Genomic DNA, 20,535 nt, shown 5'->3' with positions numbered 1-20,535 from the left:
CTTTGCGTTTACAGCCAGAGAATCAAATCAAATCAATAATCGAACTTTATTTACCGAGGGTAACAAATAATAGTTATCTAATAGTTATCACACATAAACTACTTGATTTTATTTTGACTTTATTTTTATTTTTAGTACCAGATTCGTTCTCTTGCACTGCCCACAATCTCCGCACCAAATTAGAGTCAAAGACCGGAACCTTGGCCAGCTACAACTATCCTCTCCCTTACGATGATTCTGTGGAGTGCGTCTGGAAAATCAAAGTCGACTCTGATTACAAAATTGAGCTGTCATTCGATTTCTTCAATCTGTCTGACTCTACTGACTGTTCTGAGGATTTCGTGGAGGTACGCGATGGGCTATTCAGCACAAGTGATCTTGTAGGGAAGTATTGTGGAGCAGATAAACCTTCAAAGATAACGTCGGACGCCTGGGACTTGCGCGTGGCATTTACGTCTAGCGGAAAGACGAAATATCCCGGATTTAAGGCATCCTACGAAATAAAGAAATCAGGCAAGTACAGTATGGGGCCCAGTTCTCGGCCGGGTCCAGTTCTCGGCCACTTTTTGTTCAACGCGGTTTTTCGCGCCCCAGTTGAATTAAAAGAAAAAGTTATTTCCATCAAACGATAGACTAATTTTTGTGCTCTAAGTAACTTGAGTTTGATCCTTCAACTCGCTATAGAAAGCTCATACGTCGAGTTTACGCGGAGGTAGGTGAATTTGTTTTCCCGAAAACTTGTTTGTTAACGGCTCCTTAAAATTCATGGATGTAGTTAAATTGGTATTTTATCCAAAAGCCCCTACCAAAGGGGCTAATTTTTGGCATGTGAAACGTAGAATAATTCATCTTTTTGCTTAAGTTAACTTTTCGTTGAACCGTTGTATTTTTTGGTCTTAATTTGCTTCGAAATTTTTCCGTTCGACTTTTGCGTATTTGCCAGTTCTCGGTCACCCTGCTCGCTATCACAGCGTAGCGCTTGGTTTTTAATATATTTTCATCTGCTGTAGCCAGAATGAAATACAATACAATACAATACAATACAATAGTCGTTTAATGTGTCATACACTTAGCAATAAGGTGTGACATTGCAGAAAGAAAGAAAATTTTTAAAATAAAGTTCAATTAAATATCTAAGTGTTGAGCTGACTCTTGCCTTGTCTATTATTTCTACAATACCTAACTCTTTTAAGACCTTTTCAAGGTAAAATAAACCATCTAAATGCATTGGTCAAACAACGCAATTCTGCGGTTTTGCCAGAACCGGCACATAGGCAAGCAACTAGGCGCGTTAAAAACCTTCTTTTCTAAAGTAAAACATACCTCATAAAAATAATTTGGGATCGACATAGCATAAATAAGTTTACAGAGTGATTTTATGACTGTGAAAGTTAATTGAGCCTTTTCATACAGAAAATTACGCACAAGCTTTTTGGTGGCCGAGAACTGGGCCCGGGTGGCCGAGAACTGGGCCCACAAATGGTTCTACACATTTTAAACGTTCTACACATTTTAAACTGTGCAATTGGCTCTTTCTTTCTTTCTTTCTTTCTTTCTTTCTTTCTTATGTCGGGCTCGTCAATATGCTGCAAGACTTATAACAAATATACGCGGATACTACACACTAAAATGTCTAATAAGATATATGCATTTACTCCTCAAACACAGCTCTACACGTTCTGAAGATCGTGGGAATTTGTCTTGGCGCACTGTCTGTCTTGTGCATTGCAATTTCTGGCTGTATTGTCTGCTACAAGAAAACACGCAACCAGGGTGAGCCCGGCATGGAAATGCAAGGCGCAGACAACACTGGTCATGTCGCTGATGATACAGTGAAACAAACCACCAGTTTTTAACTGTTAAGTTTAATTTTTTTTTACGTTTCCAAATCATATTGTATTCTCAAAAACAGTGTGAGTACTAAACTAAAAATACCACGTCGCCCAACCGTGTGGTTTTAGCAACAATGATACGTCTTGTTACTTCGCAGCTACAACTTGGTTGAGATACGTTCATGCTCAGAAAGTAGCAGTTTATTTTTTAACACCTTCTGTCCTTAGTCGATGCTTTTAACCCAATAAATGATGCTAGTTGATTTAGTAGCACTCTTTAAAAACACTAATCAAAGAGAAGAGGAAAATGAACTTTTGCCATCAACGTGGTTAAGTATAATTTAAGCGACTGTTTTAGTCCAAGATTGAAGTGGGTTATCGTTCGTAAACTTTTTTTTTCATTTTACTTTTTGTGACTGCACAAACTTCCCAGTTTAAAAAGAGTCCAAAAAGAAAACTGATTTTCGATCAATTCAGCAAATAGAAGGGGCAAAATATCAAGCGATAGAATTGACGGATGCCCTGAAAAAGAGGGATAAACAGCGGGGGCAGCTCTAGTGTCAACTATTCCTAGTTAAAGTGGGATTTTCACGTAACGTAACGTAACGTAATGTAAAACAAGGAAACTCTTTTGTATAGAATCATGCTGTAACTGCTGCTAGATATAACTTTTAAATTATAAATACTCTTTAAAAAAGACAAACTAGAGTTTGTTAAGAAATATTTATATAAACTTAAGTTACGAATAAAACTAGACACTTAGGTATATAGGGACGGACCATTATTTTTTTGGAGGGGGGGGGGGATGAAAAATATTGAAAAAAATTGTTTGCAGGGCCTGGAAAGACAAAATAAATTGTTTGCAAAAACGGTATGTATAATAAAAAATAGTAAGAATTTCGAAAAAAAATGTTTGCAGAGGTGCATAAACTAAATAAAAAAGTTTGCAGACGAAAATTTTTCATCCCCCCCTCCCAAGAAAATAATGGTCCGTCCCTTAATTCACTTTACGAATATTTATATCTGCGCTGTGACTGTTTTCACCGCAACGGTTCTGCCATGTCTCTATGCCGTGGATGTCACAGTTTTTTTCTCTGAGGTCAATCATAATTATGGCGACAACCAACAAACCTTGAAAAACATAAACAAAGAAAATGGGTCGAAATCTACCAATCACCTTTTGAACTCGGTTAAAGTGAACTTTTGTTTCCTGAGAGGTCCGCTTGGATGATTGACAGCAGCGAAAAACGTAAGCCATTGGTTGAGCAGAGTTCGCATGTTGTTAAAAGGCGCAATAATATTATTAAGCGTACACCTAGTTATGTGGACTTTTTAGTTTTGGCATTGCTGATGGTGACATTCGCAGTCTTAGCAAAGTAACTTTATACTTATATAAAAAATGGGATATAAGCCCTACTGTCTCCCCCCCCCCCCCCCCCCCCCCCCCCCCCACCTGCCCCTATCCCGAACGAGAAACCTTTGACATATCTTTGATATATCACGGGTAGCGATATTGCCTTGCTTGCAGCTATTTAGTGCAAATCAGTGATTTTCAAGTAGAAAGAAAAGGTGGGAGACCTTCTTGCGTGGCTATGCTAAGCTATATAATAAAAACGAACGCAAATTTGCAACCTAAGGACCACCATGACAGAATAGATCTAGAAGTACCGAATCTTCTCTTCAGGTCTCTTCAGGTTCTTACAGTCTTTCAACCGAAAACCCCGGAAATTCCAGGAGCAAAATCGATTGGAACTGAAAATTCCCGGAAATTGTTTTCGAAAATTTGGGTCTACCTTGCGAGGCTGTCCTCTTTTCCGGAAATTTAGGAAAAAACTACCATTTTACACTCAGCCCAAGTTCCTTTTGCAGAAAATTTGGCTATTTGGGCAGCTGAAAGCAGCTTTTTACGCTTCCAACTAACCGAACGCCTGGAACAGGCTAAAAGCAGCTACATCTTTTAAGAAAGGATTCTTGAAACTCCATTAAAAAATTAAGACCTCGTGGTTAACTCGGTTGTTTTTCGTTGTTGTTTTGTAGGCCGCAGCAAAGAAATGTACAACTAATTTATAACGCGCGTACAGGTTACGCCCTTGACCGCCTTTGTATTGCTCATTCAACTTTTTGTTTGGCGAAGTTTTCGTTGCTTGTGTGCCTTATGAAAGGTCCCTGTTGTCGTGGCCACGATGTCATTCATGGCGGTTTATCAGTGCGCGGAATGCTTTTTTATTTGCAAAAAAAACGAGTTATATGGGCAGCAAACCTGCCACATCGGTGCATTATTTAAATGAACCGTAGATATTTCCATATGAGACGGACTATCATATGGAAATTTTGTTTTGCATTCCGTGAAGACAAGTGAACCGGAAAAGTCGGAAAATGCTGTTCCATTCGCCACTGGAATTTTCCGGAAATTCAAACCAGATTTTTGGTCGAATTCAAAGCGCCCTTAGACATGTAGAAAACTCGTCGCCGAGAAGACCCATACATGACGTACCTACCGTGATTTGGTTCCCGACCGCTGGTCTAGGGGACGCGGGCACCGTGGCCTCTGTGTGGTTTATTTTCCAGGTTCAGAGAGAACTCAGAAGGAGGATTTTCTTCTCTGTGAACAGAACTGTTTTACTTCCTCTCAAACCTTCTTGTATACAGATTTTGAAGTATGAAAAGTATGAGCTTTGGAACGTGTGCGTCTTGATGCATGCAGCTGGCAACCAAACTGATTGCGTGACGTTTTTCAGCGTTTTTGTTTGACTGTCAAACGCCCCGTAGCGGAAAGCAGATAGTTGCTCGACTATTAACTACTATTACAGTTTTGCACTGCTACAACCAACGATGTTTCTCATTTTTGGTAAGTTGTCAATACTGTTATTGATTTAACTTTGATCTTTAGGTATTTGAAGCTATCATCCAGGAGAATGTAATTTCTCACAGTGTTTACCGTACCCAAATTCTCAAGTAGCCAATCAGAAGCGCGATCTACTGTCCTGATATCCTACGATATCAAGTCACTGACCTGATATGCCACCATATCATGGTCACTTTGAAGTAAAGTAGTGTTACTGTACGATGAATTGAAAAGAGGTTTACCAGGCGCGTAGCTGAGGTTTTTGGAAGGGTGTTCGTATTGACAGGAATATTTTTTAAGGGGGTTATTAAATACGAGCGCCGAAGGCGCGAGCCTCTAGGGGGATCTGGGGGCATGTCCCCCCAGAATATTTTGAAATCTAGAGGCCCGGAAATGCTATTTTCAGCATTGTGCACGTCAATATTTCAAACTCGATGGAGTGTAAAATACCGTAACAGGTATTTTTAGTCATAACAATATTTCCGGCGTTTTGTTAACTTGATACATTCATGCATACATACCAGCTTAATACACTAAACGTTTTACAAAAGCTTGACGTGTGCTGCAAAGGCATCTCAGGGTAAAAGGTTAAGCCCCCCACCCCTCGGCTCCATCGTCAATGTACTAAAAGCAGCGTCAAAGCGTCAATATGTATTCCCCGCCTTTCGTCTATTGATACTCCATTTAGCAACGCCTGTTAAGGACATATTTTTCAACGATGGGATTATTTTGACTACATATAATACTAGGTCACTAGGATCCATTTTCCTAACAATTTAATACTTTCCCGATACTTTTAGCGTTTTCTTGCAGAGTAATTTAAAAGCTGCAACACTCAAAGTTTGTTTTCCATTCCCCCACTATTTGCTAAAACCTGAAAATCAACAGTTTGTGTTTTCAGTCCTCCATTATTGAACTCCAAAGGGGGTTCTTTCGAACCCCTCGAATCCCCCCTCCTACGCGCCTGTTTACCAATAAAACAGAACTTCGTAATTTAAATTAAGCGGTGTTTAGCGGTCGTCGAAAAGAGAAAAACTTTCCCGCCAAAACTAAACTTGAACGCGCTCGCCAATTGCGCGATGTTTGCTGATGAGTACTGAGACATTCAGACTAAATTGAGTCGGAATTTCCAAATTTTTCGCTTTATTTTGATTTTGAAATTAAAATTTAGAGAATGAAGCTCTAAACAAACGAGTGAAAAAAAAAGGCAGAAGAAGAACTTGGTAAAAGTGTTGAAGACCTAGTCAGTCAGCACAATTTGCTGTACGTACCTTGCAAGCATGGCTTCAACAGAGCGATAAATATAACTGGAGTTTTGGCTGAATTTGGGTACGGTAAATACCTAATCGTACCTTTTTGGTACGCTTCGGCTGCATATCAGGATCGTTTGGTCTTGCCATGGGTATTTTGGCTTGACTGCGTCTCGCCAAAATACGAACCATGGCTCGACCAAACTCGCCTGATATGACGCCGAAGCGTACCAAAAAGGTACGATTAGGTATAAGTATCAGCTTTCGCTAGCGAGCTTCAGCCATGCAGCAGTACCCGAGCTTTATACGGTCAAACGTTTGCTAAAAATCGGCCCAAAATCGATCCCAATCGTATTTGTATTCGACTGCCTGCGATGAAATGTGGTTCGATTTCGTTTGATTGACCATATTTTGTTGTGGCGTTGTCCTCAATTTCTTTTTGTGTCCCCATTATATTAAGTGGTTGTTTACTGCCATTTTCGACTGACACTTTTTGATAAAGGCATTCATTCATTCTTTTGTTGACTGTACTTACTGCACTGTTCTCCAAACATCACTGATCATTATATAAGGTGTACTAGTGTTAGTTTCGATAATAAGGTTACAGTACAGTATATTATGTTGTAAAATTTTTTTATTAGCATGTGTGGGCTTTTCCTAGGGACTGTCAAGATACTAGTAGACCCTTCCACGGTTTCTGCCGCCATCTTGGTTGGGGGGCAAACACGGGAAAATTTACAGTAAATCATACCTGCCAACTCTCCAGATTTTCCCGGGAGTCTCCAGGTTTTTCATCAAATCTCCCGGTCTGATTTTCGGAGAGTATTCATACATTGTCTTAAATAATATCCTTACAATGCATAGATTTCTAGACGTCTCCAGATTTTTGTACTCTGGGGGTTGGCAGGTATGGTAAATGTATGGGGAAAATGAAGAATCTAATGTCAAATAATTAACGGAAAATTCTAATTTTAAAATATTTTTGAATTGCAAACTCAAGATAATGGGTAAACGAGTTTATTGATCAAATTTGGGGAATGTAGTCTCGCAAGGAAAGCCGCAAATATTTTTTTCATTTTTACATACATTTGTCTGAAATCCGAGCCACCATTTGTGCAGGAAAATGTAAGCATTTGTATGAAAAAATAAAGATGCGATTTCTCGCCTCCCAGCATAGCTGTGACCTTCAAATTTTATCAATAAAATCGTTTGCTAGGTATTTTTACCTTGTAATTCATAGGAATTGCAGAATGTTAATTTTCTTTATGTTATTGGGCATCGAACTCCTCATTTTCCCCATACATTTATTGTAAATATTCCCGTGTTTGCCCCCCAACCAAGATGGCGGCAGAAACCGTGGATGGGTCTATTCCATTAAATACATGTACTCTTCTGAACTCCCAGCAACTGGACCTAAGGCCTATTCCAAACGTCATGCTTCTGCCGTGCCAAATTCAATTGAATTTCGTCTGGCAGTGGTATGACAATAGCACGGCAGTGGTTTCAAACGGCGGATTAAATGCAGTCGTGCCACAGGCTTCCCAAGCTCAAGAGTCGTCTTTTTTATGTTTTTGAGAGCCCTTCGGGCGGCCGACTATACATACGTGGTGTATGCGACAGCTTGTGTATATAGAGAAATGTATGGGAAAATCACGGATTTTCTAAAATCGGGTAAATAACTATTTTGAAATAAAGTTTACCTACCTGAAATGTGTTGACAACAACTTCGAATAACTTTGCTAAATGGCGTCGGAATGGCTTCAAATTCGGCACAAGAGACAAGTAAGCGACACATTTGAAGTAGGTAAACTTTATTTCAAAATAGATAGTTATTTACCCGATTTTAGAGAATCTGTGATTTTCCCATACACTTCTCTATATACACAAGCTGTCGCATACACCACGTATGTAGAGTCGGCCGCCCGAAGGGCTCTCAAAAACTCTTGAGCTTGGGAAGCCTGTGGTCGTGCCAAATTCAAACAATATTAGAAACAACAAAAAGCTGCAAAATTATTTAAATAACTTAAAATACATTAAAATAATTTTGTATTTAGTTTGGTACAACAAGAACATGCCATTTGAAATCAAGTTGTGTCACTGCTGTGTGGCACGGCAAAGCCTGCTGTGCTAAATAGTCTGCCAAACTTAATTCAGCCTGCCGAACTGAATTGTTTTAGGACGTCATGCTTCCACCAATGCTTAAGCCAAACTTAATTGAATCAATTTAGTTGGGCATGGCAGTAGCATGACGTTTAGAAGAGGCCTAACTATTCAGCCCCTTCTGTACCGCGTAATGCCCACATAGTATTTTTCTGTGCAAAATTATATGTCAAAGAATGTAGTCTTCAAAAAACTGTTTAGAATTCTGAGAGATGGAATTTAGTTTGCTGGTCTGCTAAGATGTCTGTATGTCTATCTGTCCTGTTATGTAAACCAAAAAAATCCTTTAACTGCTTTAGATATTTTTGGGAACAACAAAATTTCCATTTGCAAGACAGTCCTTTATAAAATGCCCTACTCTAATGTCCAAACTGGACTCTGATAAGTACCACAGCCCCCCATACTTCCAGTTGACATTAAGTGGGGGACATGTAAATTTGTTGATGGATCCTTAACTACAACTAGTGCCACTTTATGGGCAAATTGAATCACCCTGACCTGGAAGTACAGTTAATAATTAATGAACTTATAATAATTAATGAACTTATATTGCACAAGTATCAATCAAGGATTTTCACTCGCGCATTACAATATTTATAAAAATTTAAATTACTAAATGGCCCTAAAATTAACAAAAATACTAAAATACATGATAAGTGCAAAATTGCAATTACTAAAAGATAAAAATTAGCTTAAAAACGCCTTCTGAAACAAATGAGTCTTAATTTTAAAACTATTTACAGATAAAATATTTCTAATAAAAATGGGAAGATCATTCCATAATTTTGGAGCAGCCATATAAAAAGAACTGTCACCCAGGGTAATAAAAGACTTGCATGTAGGAAAGTTTAAAAGTATTCCATCATTTGACCTTAAGTTATATCTACCACCAGTTACCACCAGGTACATCTGGAGCAAGATGAGGCCATTATTATTTCGATCATAATTATAATGAAATCATATAACATATGCTCCTGCCCCGGTTGTTCAAAATATGGATAAATTATCCATTGGATAGGGAAGTATGTTTTGTCAGTGCTTAATCAACTGGATAGCAATTTATCCAGTGGATAGTTATCTACCAATTTAATAATAATAATAATAATAATAATAATAATAATAATAATAATAATAATAATAATAATAATAATCGATATTTTAACAGGGTGACCCCTTCAGTCGCAGGACTGGTATCAACGGGGGCCCTGATTAGTTTTGTGGTTGTTTAACGCAGAAGTGTAACAGCTGTTGTCTACTGGTCCTCTAATGTATCAGTTGATATTGTTTTCAAGGCTAGGGTCATTGTTCCTGTTGTAATTTATGTATTGTCTTCTCAAAGGCCCAGGGGGGGGTACTCCGGTTTGTAAATGACGGGGATGATCGAATGAAGGCAAAACTCAGGACCCAAAAAAATCCCTAACTCTTCCGACATTACCCAAAAAAATCCCTAGACCAAAAATAACCCCCCAAAAAATCCCTTGTCAAATTACCCCGAAATTGCCAGGAGGGGCAATAACGCTTGTGTTTGTTTATTCATCAAACCATAAATACGCCAAGGCCGTGCCAAATCCCCTATTTGAATCAAGTCACCCAAAAAAATACTTGCCAAATCTTCTTACCCAAAAAAATCCCAGAATCGAAAATTTCAAACCCAAAAAAATCCTTCGATCATCCCCGTCATTTACAAGCCGGAGTACCCCCCTGGGCTCAAAGGACAGCAAGCCACTTATGTAATTTAAAGACCTTGCATTAGAGCTGCTACCTGACCTGTTTTACGTAGGACTATATCTACAAACAGTAATGATATGTTACTTAATATTCTATGTGTAGAATTAAATAGTTGGTTCTTGCTTACATAGCCAAATGCAACCATTAAAAAAGGTGGAATAATTCAAAAAATATGTTACATTTTAAAAATTATATAACTCCTCCCATGCATAAACTTATAAATTCTCCCAAGTCTACCGAGGTTTGCATACATGTAGGTCTATCTGCTTATCTGATAATATTAACAACAAATTTCTGCTTGCTGTTCTTTATTCAGGACTGATCTTCATGCTGTTTCAATCTTTGGCTTACACTGAAGGTAATATTTAAATAATAGTATACGTTAACATAATGAACAGCTCAGAGCATTGTACCAAAACTGCTAACTGCTTACAAATGTTTAATGCAAAATTAACTCAGCACCCCAAAGCATCTGTAGATCCAGCTCTATTTGGGGAGCTGGTGCTTCAATAAGCCCAGTTACCTTAAGTCTACACAGATGTAATTTTATCTTAAATCTTAGTATACTGAAAGGTTAATGCACTACATTTTTCCTATTTGTCTTAATTAGCATTTTTGTCTACTTATTATTCAATTATTTGTCTATTAAATCATTCAACTGTAGAGGACAGAAGTTCTGTCAAAACATGTCTTACAATTTTCATTTTCCTTAAAATCTTTTTTTCAGTTATCTATTTTTTTAACAGGGCCTCTATTGCTATATTAAACAGTTTTTAAATAAATTATTGTTAAGCTGATGGAGTTACCCTGTTAAAATAAAAGCTTTACTTCAACTACCATTGGATTTTTAGTCAACCTTTGAGCTTCGATTAGTGTTACATTGTTGTTACACTGGCAGTGTTTTAAAAAGTAATTATGGTAGCCTTTATTTATTCTAAGTCACTGCCAGTTTCTTGTTGGTAAATTATGTGTCTGATATTTCCTTTTTCAACAGGTGTTTCTCGGTGTTCCTCTTCAAATTCTGACGATGAGAACATGAACATTTTAATACAAAATGAATCTGGTGTCATCCAAAGCCCAGGGTATCCATTTAGTTACTCCTATAAGTTAATCACCAAGTGTCGTTGGAAGATAATTGCACCAAAGGGAAAGATGATACGCTTAACATTTACAAGTTTCCAAATGAATATGTATGACTGGGTTGACTTCACGGATAACACTGATGAATGGAATCCATATTTTATAACACGAAGTGGGTCTGTGCCTTCATTCACTGTTTACTCCACTGGGCGTGGCCAGCTTGGGTTTAAGGTTCATGGACAGAAGGGGAAGACTGGCCCAGGATTCCATGCAACCTACACAATGATACCTGCAGCAGGTGAGAAGCTCTATAAAGACTTCTAACCCACCGATTAATTTTGCATGCACTCATTGGACAAAACGCATCATGTGGTACTAAATCAGACAACCGGTATCAGGCAATATACCCTCTCCAATTTGATATCTCTTGTCCAAATTTTATAGAAAAGTACAAAAAGATTGTCCTCAAAATTGGACAGTTTCCCTCGAAGCTTTCTTTTTAGCCAACTGTTTTTTATTAAACAATCTTTCAGACTCAGGCATTATCCTCCAATACACCAGCCGCCTGAAGGGGTTTATTTACTAAATATACCAGATATATCACATAACAGAAACCCTGCATTTACTCTGTCAGCTGAACTTAAACTGTTGGTTTAGATTTATGGAAATCCACTTTCAACTACAACATTTTGTGCCCCTCTCTTCCCAACCAAATGCATTGGTGAAATTTTAAGATTACGCTTCAAAATCGCTCTGAATATGTGTCTTATTAACTGGCAAACTGAAAACTGCTTGTTGAATCATAGACAGATGGTCATGGTAGATGCTTGTATGAGGGTCCTGAAAGGGGGGGGGGGGGTATAAATCCCATTTACCGGCCAGCTAGCTTAATTTTGCCAAAATTCCCTTTTGCAGCCTATAGTTTTCCTAATTGTCCAAATTTCATGCCCGAATTCCAGTTCCCATTTTTCTCCTTCAGGCCCCTCTTAAAGACTTTTGAAAAGATACATTTGCACCTTAAACTGTGGAAAAAAGGGTCATTCTGCTTGAGTGAGGAGGGGTTGGTAGGGGTATACCAGTTAACTATAACTCATGCAACCCAAGGCTTGAGTCTTATCTATTTTCTCTGTTGTTTATATTAAGTTTCATCCGGAAGCTGCAACCCAAAAGAAAACACTACTGTACACATGGCTGGCGAAGGAATGAGCTTTGTAACTCCAGGATTTCCTGAATACTTAGGGAAAGGGGCTTGTCAATGGAACATTACTGTACCTGCCAATAAATTTGTAAAGATTACATTTTGGAGTTTTAGGGCAGCAGGATGCAAGCAGAACTACGCGGAGGTATTTGATGTAACAAACTCCACTAGAATATTCTTGGGAAAGTTCTGTGATAACCAGTACGCGGCTGAGCAGGTCGTTTATTCAAAAGGAAACCATTTGCTAGTTTCAGCTACATTTATAAATGGTGGACTTGTTGCGACGTACCAAGCTGTTGAGTTCACCCCTGCACCATATTCATGTCTCAACATAAGGGACATTCATCTGAATGAGACGTCTGGCCAGTTTGCAAGCTATAATTACCCCCATCTGTACCCAAACGGAGTCGAATGTTTGTGGCAAATAAACGCCCCTGCTGGGTATCTTATTCAGTTAACGTTTCATTCCTTTGATCTGCAAAGTTCTCAAGACTGCAAGGCGGATTATGTCGAAGTTAGGGAAGGGGCATTCAAAACGTTGGCGATGAGTAACTTGATTGGCAGATTCTGTGGTTCATCCCTTCCCGGTGTCATTCGCTCAACGTATTCAAATGTGTACGTGGATTTTGTGAGTGACAGGTCAGGAGGATACCCAGGATTCCATGCAAGCTACACTATCTTTCCCGACCGTAAGTAGACGAGCTAGCAGCACTTTTAATTTATTTTTTTCCAGTGAAATCACAATGATTCAATGTTTCACTTTTTCTTTTTGCAACAGGCTTTTAGCCAGGTGGGAGTCCAGGAGTCCTATGGACGGCCACTTTTCAGAGAAGATAAATATGAATAACTGTATACAGACGTTTTTTAAGGAAATTTGGAAACTGTTAGTCAGATAACTTTGGACTCATAACTGCAGAAAAACACCTTGCATGCTCCTCAGGCCCTCCTATGGGGACAAGGACAGGCCTTCAGTAAAAATTTTGGACTCCCAAAAAGCCTGATTTGCAATGTTCCAACTCAAATTTTGGAACAAAATAATGCAGTTGATCATTTATCTTGGGTTCATAACAAACAGAGCCTTCCAAAAGAACACTATTTAATTTGGGGCTTCCTAAGTATTGAAAGAGCTTGTATCTGAGGTGCAGTGACCTATTAAATGGTCAGTAGTCTGCACACTGGATTGAGCAGTTCTCATTCGAGCCCTGGCAGAAGTTATTGTGTTATGTCCTTGGGCAAAATATGTTACTCTCGCAGTGCCTCTCCACCCAGGTGACCATGTATATATGGGTACAGGCAAATTTAATGCTGGGGGTAACCTTGCGATGGACTTGCATCCTGTCTAGTTGGGAGGAGTTTAAATACTTCTAGTTGCTTTATCCTACAGAAACCGGGAGAACTTGATGCTTACCAGTGTGTTCGGGAATGGCTCGGTGTTCCTTGCCATGGGCGTGGATGAGAACAAGGTTGGGGGGAGGGACTTGTGGGGGGGGGGGGGTCCCATTGTACAGGAAAGATATCCCACTGCGGGTTGAACTGATGTTAAGAACATCATGTGTTTCTCATAAGCTGTACTCATCACGAAAAACAACTCATTTCAATTTTCATTGAAATTGTTGCATTTCTGGATAATTCTTAACTCTTTCAAGATGACTAGAGTGCAAATCAGCACTCCACCTTACTCCAACCGAAAAAAAGTGGACTCTTTTTGCGTAGAATTAACATTATCTGCATGTTCTTTTTCAGCGGGTGTAGGACCTTGCAAACTCGAGGGAGTTGATAACATTATTCCCATCACTGGTGGTACAGGAGAAGTGTTCTCGCCCCAGTTCCCTCCAGGCACTCCTCCTAGAAGCATGATGTGCACGTGGGTAATAACAGTACCAGAAGAACAGTTCGTCAGATTTAGTTTAATATCCCACAAATTTGCCGACAATTGCGGGAAAAGGAATACAACACTTGAAATTCGAGATGGGCAGGATTCGTCCAGCGATTTGTTAAAGTTGTACTGCGAATATCCATGGGTAAAAGAGGTCTTTTCCAGCAGTCGCTATCTTTGGGTTCGGTTCCAGTCTCCCAAACCTGATTGGTCTTATATGTTTCGGTTCAGTGCAGTTTTTGAGGCAGTAACACAATGTAAGTATGGGCGGATGTAGAGGTGCTTAAAAAGTGGGGGGGGGGGGGTGGGGGACGTGGTTAAGAAGAACATTGAAGATGGGTACTTTCTAGCTCTAATAAAATGAGAGGGTGGTGTATAAACAATTTTCGGCCCTCCAAATGTTATAGTTTAACTTTTCAGGCATAGAGGAAGGGAGGAAGGTCTTATCTCATGGTATTACATTTTCAGCAAACTGACTGGCTCACTACACAAAATTGCAACTTCTTCTTTACTGCCTTATGTTTGAGCAACTTGGAAGATTTTTTTTTGCAAAATTTGACAGCTGTTTGCTTGGAACTTTTTGCACGGTCGAGACCTCAGACGAGGAAATTACTTTGGTGTTCCTTTATGTATTAAAATGATTCCTCTGTTTTTTTTTTCTTTATTTCTATGCCATTTATTGGAGTTTTTCTCGACAAATGCCATACAATCTTACTGCTACCGTGATATTAAGTCTTAATTAAAAATAATTTCTTTTTTCTGTTTTTAGTACCAGCTCCGTTCGCCTGCGTCGCAAGTCAACCTGACTTCAACCTGTACAAATTAACTTCAAAGACAGGATCCCTGGCCAGCTACAACTACCCTCTGCCTTATGATCGGTATTCTGTTGAATGCACCTGGACCATAAGTGCGGGCAAATACAAACAGATTGAACTTTCGTTTGATTCCTTCAATCTTTCTGGCTCCGGTTCCAAATGTTCAGATTCGGATTACGTTGAGGTTGGAAACGGTGATACTCCATTTGTAAATTCTGTACAAAAATTCTGTGGATCAGAGAAGCCTGCAACTGTGACATCAGATGATTCAGCTATGTGGGTTACGTTCTCAACCCAAGGAAAGACGAAATATCCGGGATTTAAGGCGAGCTACAAATCAGTAGGTTAGTATGAATGGTGTGTGTTGGGTAATTCTGCTGAGCAGGCTTTTGTGTTTTGTTTGCTCATGTTAACGTCCGTCCGTTCGTTCGTTCGTTCGTTCCGTTTGTTTCATTCGTTCGATCATTCCCTAAGGAGTAAACAAGGGATAAAGTGAGCCGACTGTCTGACTGTCTGCGGAACTGACTGACTGACCGACTGAGTACTGGCTGTGTTACAACTCACTCCACTGACTCATTGACCAACGGACGGTCGATTGGCCACGTGATCTCCATGTGAATTAATCGTGAAAGTGCTTGTCTGAATGTCACGTGATGATCACGTTTTGCATTTCATTTATCGTCACGACAAATCTATATCTTGTTTTTACGGTGATGCCTTGCCTATAAACAGGTATCAGAATCTAACTTCTCATTTAAGGGACACTGTCACCAGTTTCACCTCAAAACCCCAAGAGCCTAAAGACATATGGAAACTACGAATAGTGGTTCAATCTTATTAAAAATCACCATGCAAGTGAACTGAAGCGATAAACAAGTGATATTATTGTGATGTCATCAGGAACGTTAGACCTCAACTTGAAAAAGTCAGGTTGATTTTTTCAAGATTTGTTCCTGTGGATTGGAAAAAACACCTAAAATTATTATGGCTCCCTTCCTCCTTCAACAATAATTTTACTTCATATCTCCATCTTGATGTACTAGGTGTATTTTATGTATGAGAAGACCTATTCGCCAATTTAAGTATTTTTTACCGAAAAGCATTCAAATCTTCGTGACAATGTTCCTTTAACTCTCAAGGCGGACACCTGTAAAGAGTTCACTGTAGTCAACCATAAAAATTAACAAACCGTTCACAGAAGTAACTTGTCTACGTTCAAATTATCGTAAATAGTAAATTAGACATGTATAAAACATGAAGTATGCTTACTGGCGCTTATGTTGTATAGATGAGGAGTGTAGCCACTCCCCGGCCTTTGCAATTGGGGAATAGGGGAAAACGTAGCTTGTAACTACTAAGCCGACTCCCGACTGGAGGGAGGAGTCGCGGCTGAGTTAGCTGGCTGGGGACCGCTTCTCATGATATTAGAGTGAATTCGTGTAACCCGTTTTTTATATGTTAATGAGTCGTATAATATTCTAATTTTTGTGTACAATAAAACAATACACGAGTGGTCAGAAAACCTCAAAGAAATCACTTTAGTTTTACAGAAAATAAGTATAAACAGGACGTGTCTTTCTTTAAGCATTTCAAGAACATGTTCAACCTAAATCGAAAATTAGCGGTCTTGTTCAAATCACGCAGGATTTAGTCATTTCACATTGTTGTTTTTTAGAAGATGGGAAAGAAATTTGCCAAGAGTAATAGAACACGTGCACAGCTATTTTCCTGCTGATTAAACCTTTTGTTTGCTAAACAAAAGTGTTTGTCATCTGTGTTGCTAAGCTCCCCATTGGATTGCTCGCGCAGATTGTGTTACAGTCAAGTTTAATTTGTTTTTCTTTACGGGATGTTGAATATAAAAGTTGTCTAAAATGAGAAATAGGCATGATAAATTAGCCCCGTTATCTGTTTTGGTTTTTACATATTGGTAAATGCTTGAATTTTAACCTGACTTCCACATGCAAATAATTATGATTTGTCCGCAATTTTCTGTTTTCCTTACAGCTCATTTAAATATTACACGGCGTATTTGCATATAAAAAACGGGTTACACGAATTCACTCTATCGAATCAATTAAAATTAATTAGTTAATTATCATTTTATTTTTATTATTTATGCATCATCCGTTACCATGATTACTCCAATAGCACAACTCCATACTCTAATATGTAACCACGCACACAACACAATTCTCCACTTTGCTACGAAGAAGGGCCAACGCTCGAAAGGTCAGCCTTTAAGAATTCGCTATTTGATAATCATCACCTTAAGGGAAAAGTGTGCTACGAGAGATTATGATTTATTTGGGGACCCCACCTCAATTATATAAAAAAAAATATGCCCTTGTTTTCTTTTCATATCTTAATTATATCTTATATCGTTTCCTCAGTGTCTACAAAGGCCGTTCTGAAGATCGTGGGAATTTGTCTTGGGGTAATTGCTTTCTGCGCGGCAGTCGGATTTGGAGGCTACAGGTACTTAAAGTCACGCCGCAATCACTCTCGGCTACCCAATTTTCGGGGCGATCGGGGTATGCTTCTGCAAGACCAAGCCGCCTGAAGTCTGTAGAAGGATGGGCGGGCACGTCAGCGTTTTGATTAACGGCTTGATGGCTGTTTGTTTTCGCACGCGAAACAGTCAGTACTGAGATATGTTTCGGAGTTTACATAAGTACTGTTGGCCACTTGTATCGGAACTTGTATTCAATCAAGTACAGTAGAACCCCGGTAACTCGAACTCGGATTACTCGAACAACCCCGCTAACTCGAACAAACTTCTATTTCCCTTGGATTTGAACCCACTTTCAGTCATTTGTACTCGGTTAACTCGAACTCGGATAACTCGTAAACCCCTTAAACTCGAACTAAATTTCGTTTCCCTTGATCAAAATTTGGGTCAAATTTACCCCGATAACTCGAATTCTCGGGTTCTTACAGCTCGCCACGGATGCCCATTGAAATATCCCACTAGCTCTTTTTGCCGTGTAATCGGATTTAAACACTAAAACGAACACGACAGCAATTTGATTTTAATTAGAGCAACGAATAGATTACGTATCTGACAGTCATTTTCCACTCTCATCATACAAATGTATGATCGTGTTAGAGTTTATGACGAGATAAGTTAAATTTGCACTGTACTGTGTACTGAAGTGCTGAAAAATCGATAAACTATCAATTATTAACTTGGCAAATTGAATTTTCAGTCGACCCCGATAACTCGAAACCCCGCTAACTCGAACTGTTTTTCGTTTCCCTTCAGAGTTCGAGTTACCGGGGTTCTACTGTAAATAAGAATTAGATGAAATAAAAGTAGCAAAATATATACACAAAATTCCAGACGCTTCTGGTTTGGAAATTTATCGTGCACGGTATATTTAATGTATTATTGGGGGCATTTTATGTTCATTTGAGGAGTTGGTCGTCACAAAATGATAAAATCAGAACAATATTTTGATAGATTGAAATTCATAGAGTGAAACCTTTTACAGTCAACTCCTACATGTACATTGCGGACACTTCACTACTAGTTATGGACACCCCATTATTACGGCCAGGAGTTGAAGTCCCGGCAAATACGAATTACTGAAAATAACTCCTGCATCTACGGACTTCCTCTAGTTTGAACACAAAATTGCAGTCCCGCATGTGTCCGTTATAGAGGGAGTTAACTGTAGTTGGTTACAAATTATTATTATTTTAGAAGGCGCGGTGGCCTAATGGTTAGTGCGCTGGACTCCAGGTCAAGTGGTCGGGGTTCCCTGGCCTGGTTCACTGTGTTGTGTTCTTGGGCAAGACACTCTACTCTCATAGAGCCTCTCTCTCTACCCACTAGCAAATTTAATGTTGAGAGGTAACCCTGTGATGGACTAGCATCCCATCCAAGGGAGAGTAGAAACATTCCTAGTCGCTTCATGCTACAGAATTCGGGTAAGCTCCGGCCTGATGGTCCACTAGGCTCGAACGCAGATTTTACAATGCCATAGTTATTTATTCAGACTGAAATCTGTACTCGAACGAGGAAGCCGAAATATATACAAAACCCCCAAGGCTTTCTTGACACTTCTACTGTTACCATATATTTAATATCATTGGGGTCACCGGAATCCACCTCAATCACGTAGTAATAAGGTTGAAGATCCGATGTGATTAACGAAGACGGGGATCTTATATGTGTATATAATATTAAACTTCTTGAACTTGAATACAATAAATATATAGAGCGCTCAACTCTGAGAGGGGCAGTGATAATAATGATACGAAACAGTGTTGTCGCAATAAAACGAAGAATTGAAATCTTGCTACTTTTGATCATTATTTAACATAATATTATATATGTATTTTTTATTGGTGCGTTCCGAACGAAAATGTACGTCTTATGGACGATTCCTAAATTAGGGGACTGCTCAGCACAATCATAGCTAACTTGATTTGACCGTTTATTAAACTCAGTAGAGGCATGAACAATGAAGAATAAAGTAAAACTTTCTGTTGATTCGCAGTTGTTTCTAAGAGTCGACAACAGAATGTTAAGGAGAACAATAGAGGTCACGTGACCACAACTTTTAACATGACAGAGTGAAAGCTAGGGTTAAACCAAGCCTAAAAAGGTGTATGGATTAGAGTTGCAGGGTCAGGGCTTGTGGGTTAGGGTTAGGTTTAAGTTGTTGGGGTTAGGGTTAGATTTTGGGTTAGGGTTGCAGTTTGGGCCTGGGCTAGTCACTTGACCAGCACTCCTGCCACACTGGATCACCTTAGTTAAAGTAACTGTAGCCTTATGATTGCATTGAGCCCTAATAAAGTCTCTGGCCAAGCCACAATGTCAAATTATTTACTCCTCTTGCTTCAATTTTGTGCTGTGGTATGATTATAAAGGTTTTTAGGGGTATTGCCATCTACCCTCCTCTCCAACTTCTTGTCCTGCGGTCAAGTTGACACAAAGATTTGCATGAGGACTGGTGTTGATGGGCTTTGCATTTTTTGAGTCCTTTGCGAATTCGAAAGATGAATTGACTGACAAAAAATATTTTTGGTTAACATACTCCGGTCGAGTTTCTTGTCTTGTTCCGGGCATGCATTTTACTAGCATTGGCGCTACAAGCATTAAATCCAGGACTCTTTCTGAAACCAAATCCCTCCATCATTGAAGCACCGCCATTTTTGTTTGCAACCAGATGGAAGAGGACCTCGTTCCGGGATAGGGAACTTATAAAAAAATATTGTCTGGTTTGTTAACACAGGACACGCGCCAGTGAGACAGCAAGGCAGAATTAGGTTGCGTTAAGGCAACAACATCTAGGTTTTTTTTCGAAGTTAACTGGTAACCAAAGAGGGATTGATACATTCAATTTGGCAACTAGCATACCCTTGCTTTCGCTTTCACGATTTCTTATATGGAAATGAACATCTCGAATGTCCGGGTGGGGTTGACTTAAAAAATTTAAAAATTTTCCGCCCAGTAACGATGTTTTCTTGACAAACCTGTCACCTCCCCTCCACGTTCCCGTCCCCGTTTTTGCCTCAGTCCTCCACCCCTCCCAACCCCTTTCCTACGTCTCCCTTCCCCTCCCCCCCCCCCATCACAAGCACACCAGACTTCTTAAATTTTGATTGGTCAGTAAAATAGAACCCAAACAGGAAGTTGGCAAAAGTTGACGAACGTCAGTCGAAATGACAATCAAAGCTTTGTTTAGTGGCAAGAGTTCGGCGTCATTGTACAAATTGTACTGTATTATAAGCTTGTACGTC

General features: G+C 39.3%; 1 protein-coding gene across 1 annotated transcript in view; it reads left to right on the top strand.

Annotated features, from left to right (window-relative positions):
• The window catches only part of LOC144655132 (cubilin-like), a 39,777-nt gene that overhangs the window by 3,173 nt on the left and 16,069 nt on the right, over positions 1 to 20,535 (top strand). The window contains exons 4-12 of the mRNA XM_078515346.1: positions 136 to 513; positions 1,669 to 1,848; positions 4,401 to 4,489; positions 4,602 to 4,680; positions 10,132 to 10,173; positions 10,810 to 11,193; positions 12,039 to 12,782; positions 13,837 to 14,226; positions 14,739 to 15,128. Coding sequence (XP_078371472.1) covers positions 136 to 513; positions 1,669 to 1,848; positions 4,401 to 4,489; positions 4,602 to 4,680; positions 10,132 to 10,173; positions 10,810 to 11,193; positions 12,039 to 12,782; positions 13,837 to 14,226; positions 14,739 to 15,128 — 2,676 coding nt within the window. The remainder of the gene's footprint in view (positions 1 to 135; positions 514 to 1,668; positions 1,849 to 4,400; positions 4,490 to 4,601; positions 4,681 to 10,131; positions 10,174 to 10,809; positions 11,194 to 12,038; positions 12,783 to 13,836; positions 14,227 to 14,738; positions 15,129 to 20,535) is intronic.

The sequence above is a fragment of the Oculina patagonica genome, chromosome 5, assembly GCF_052425735.1.
Source record: "Oculina patagonica isolate OP01 chromosome 5, crgOcupat, whole genome shotgun sequence".
In the NCBI taxonomy this organism is placed as follows: Eukaryota; Metazoa; Cnidaria; class Anthozoa; order Scleractinia; family Oculinidae; genus Oculina; species Oculina patagonica.
This window is presented reverse-complemented; position numbering and strand designations above follow the sequence as displayed.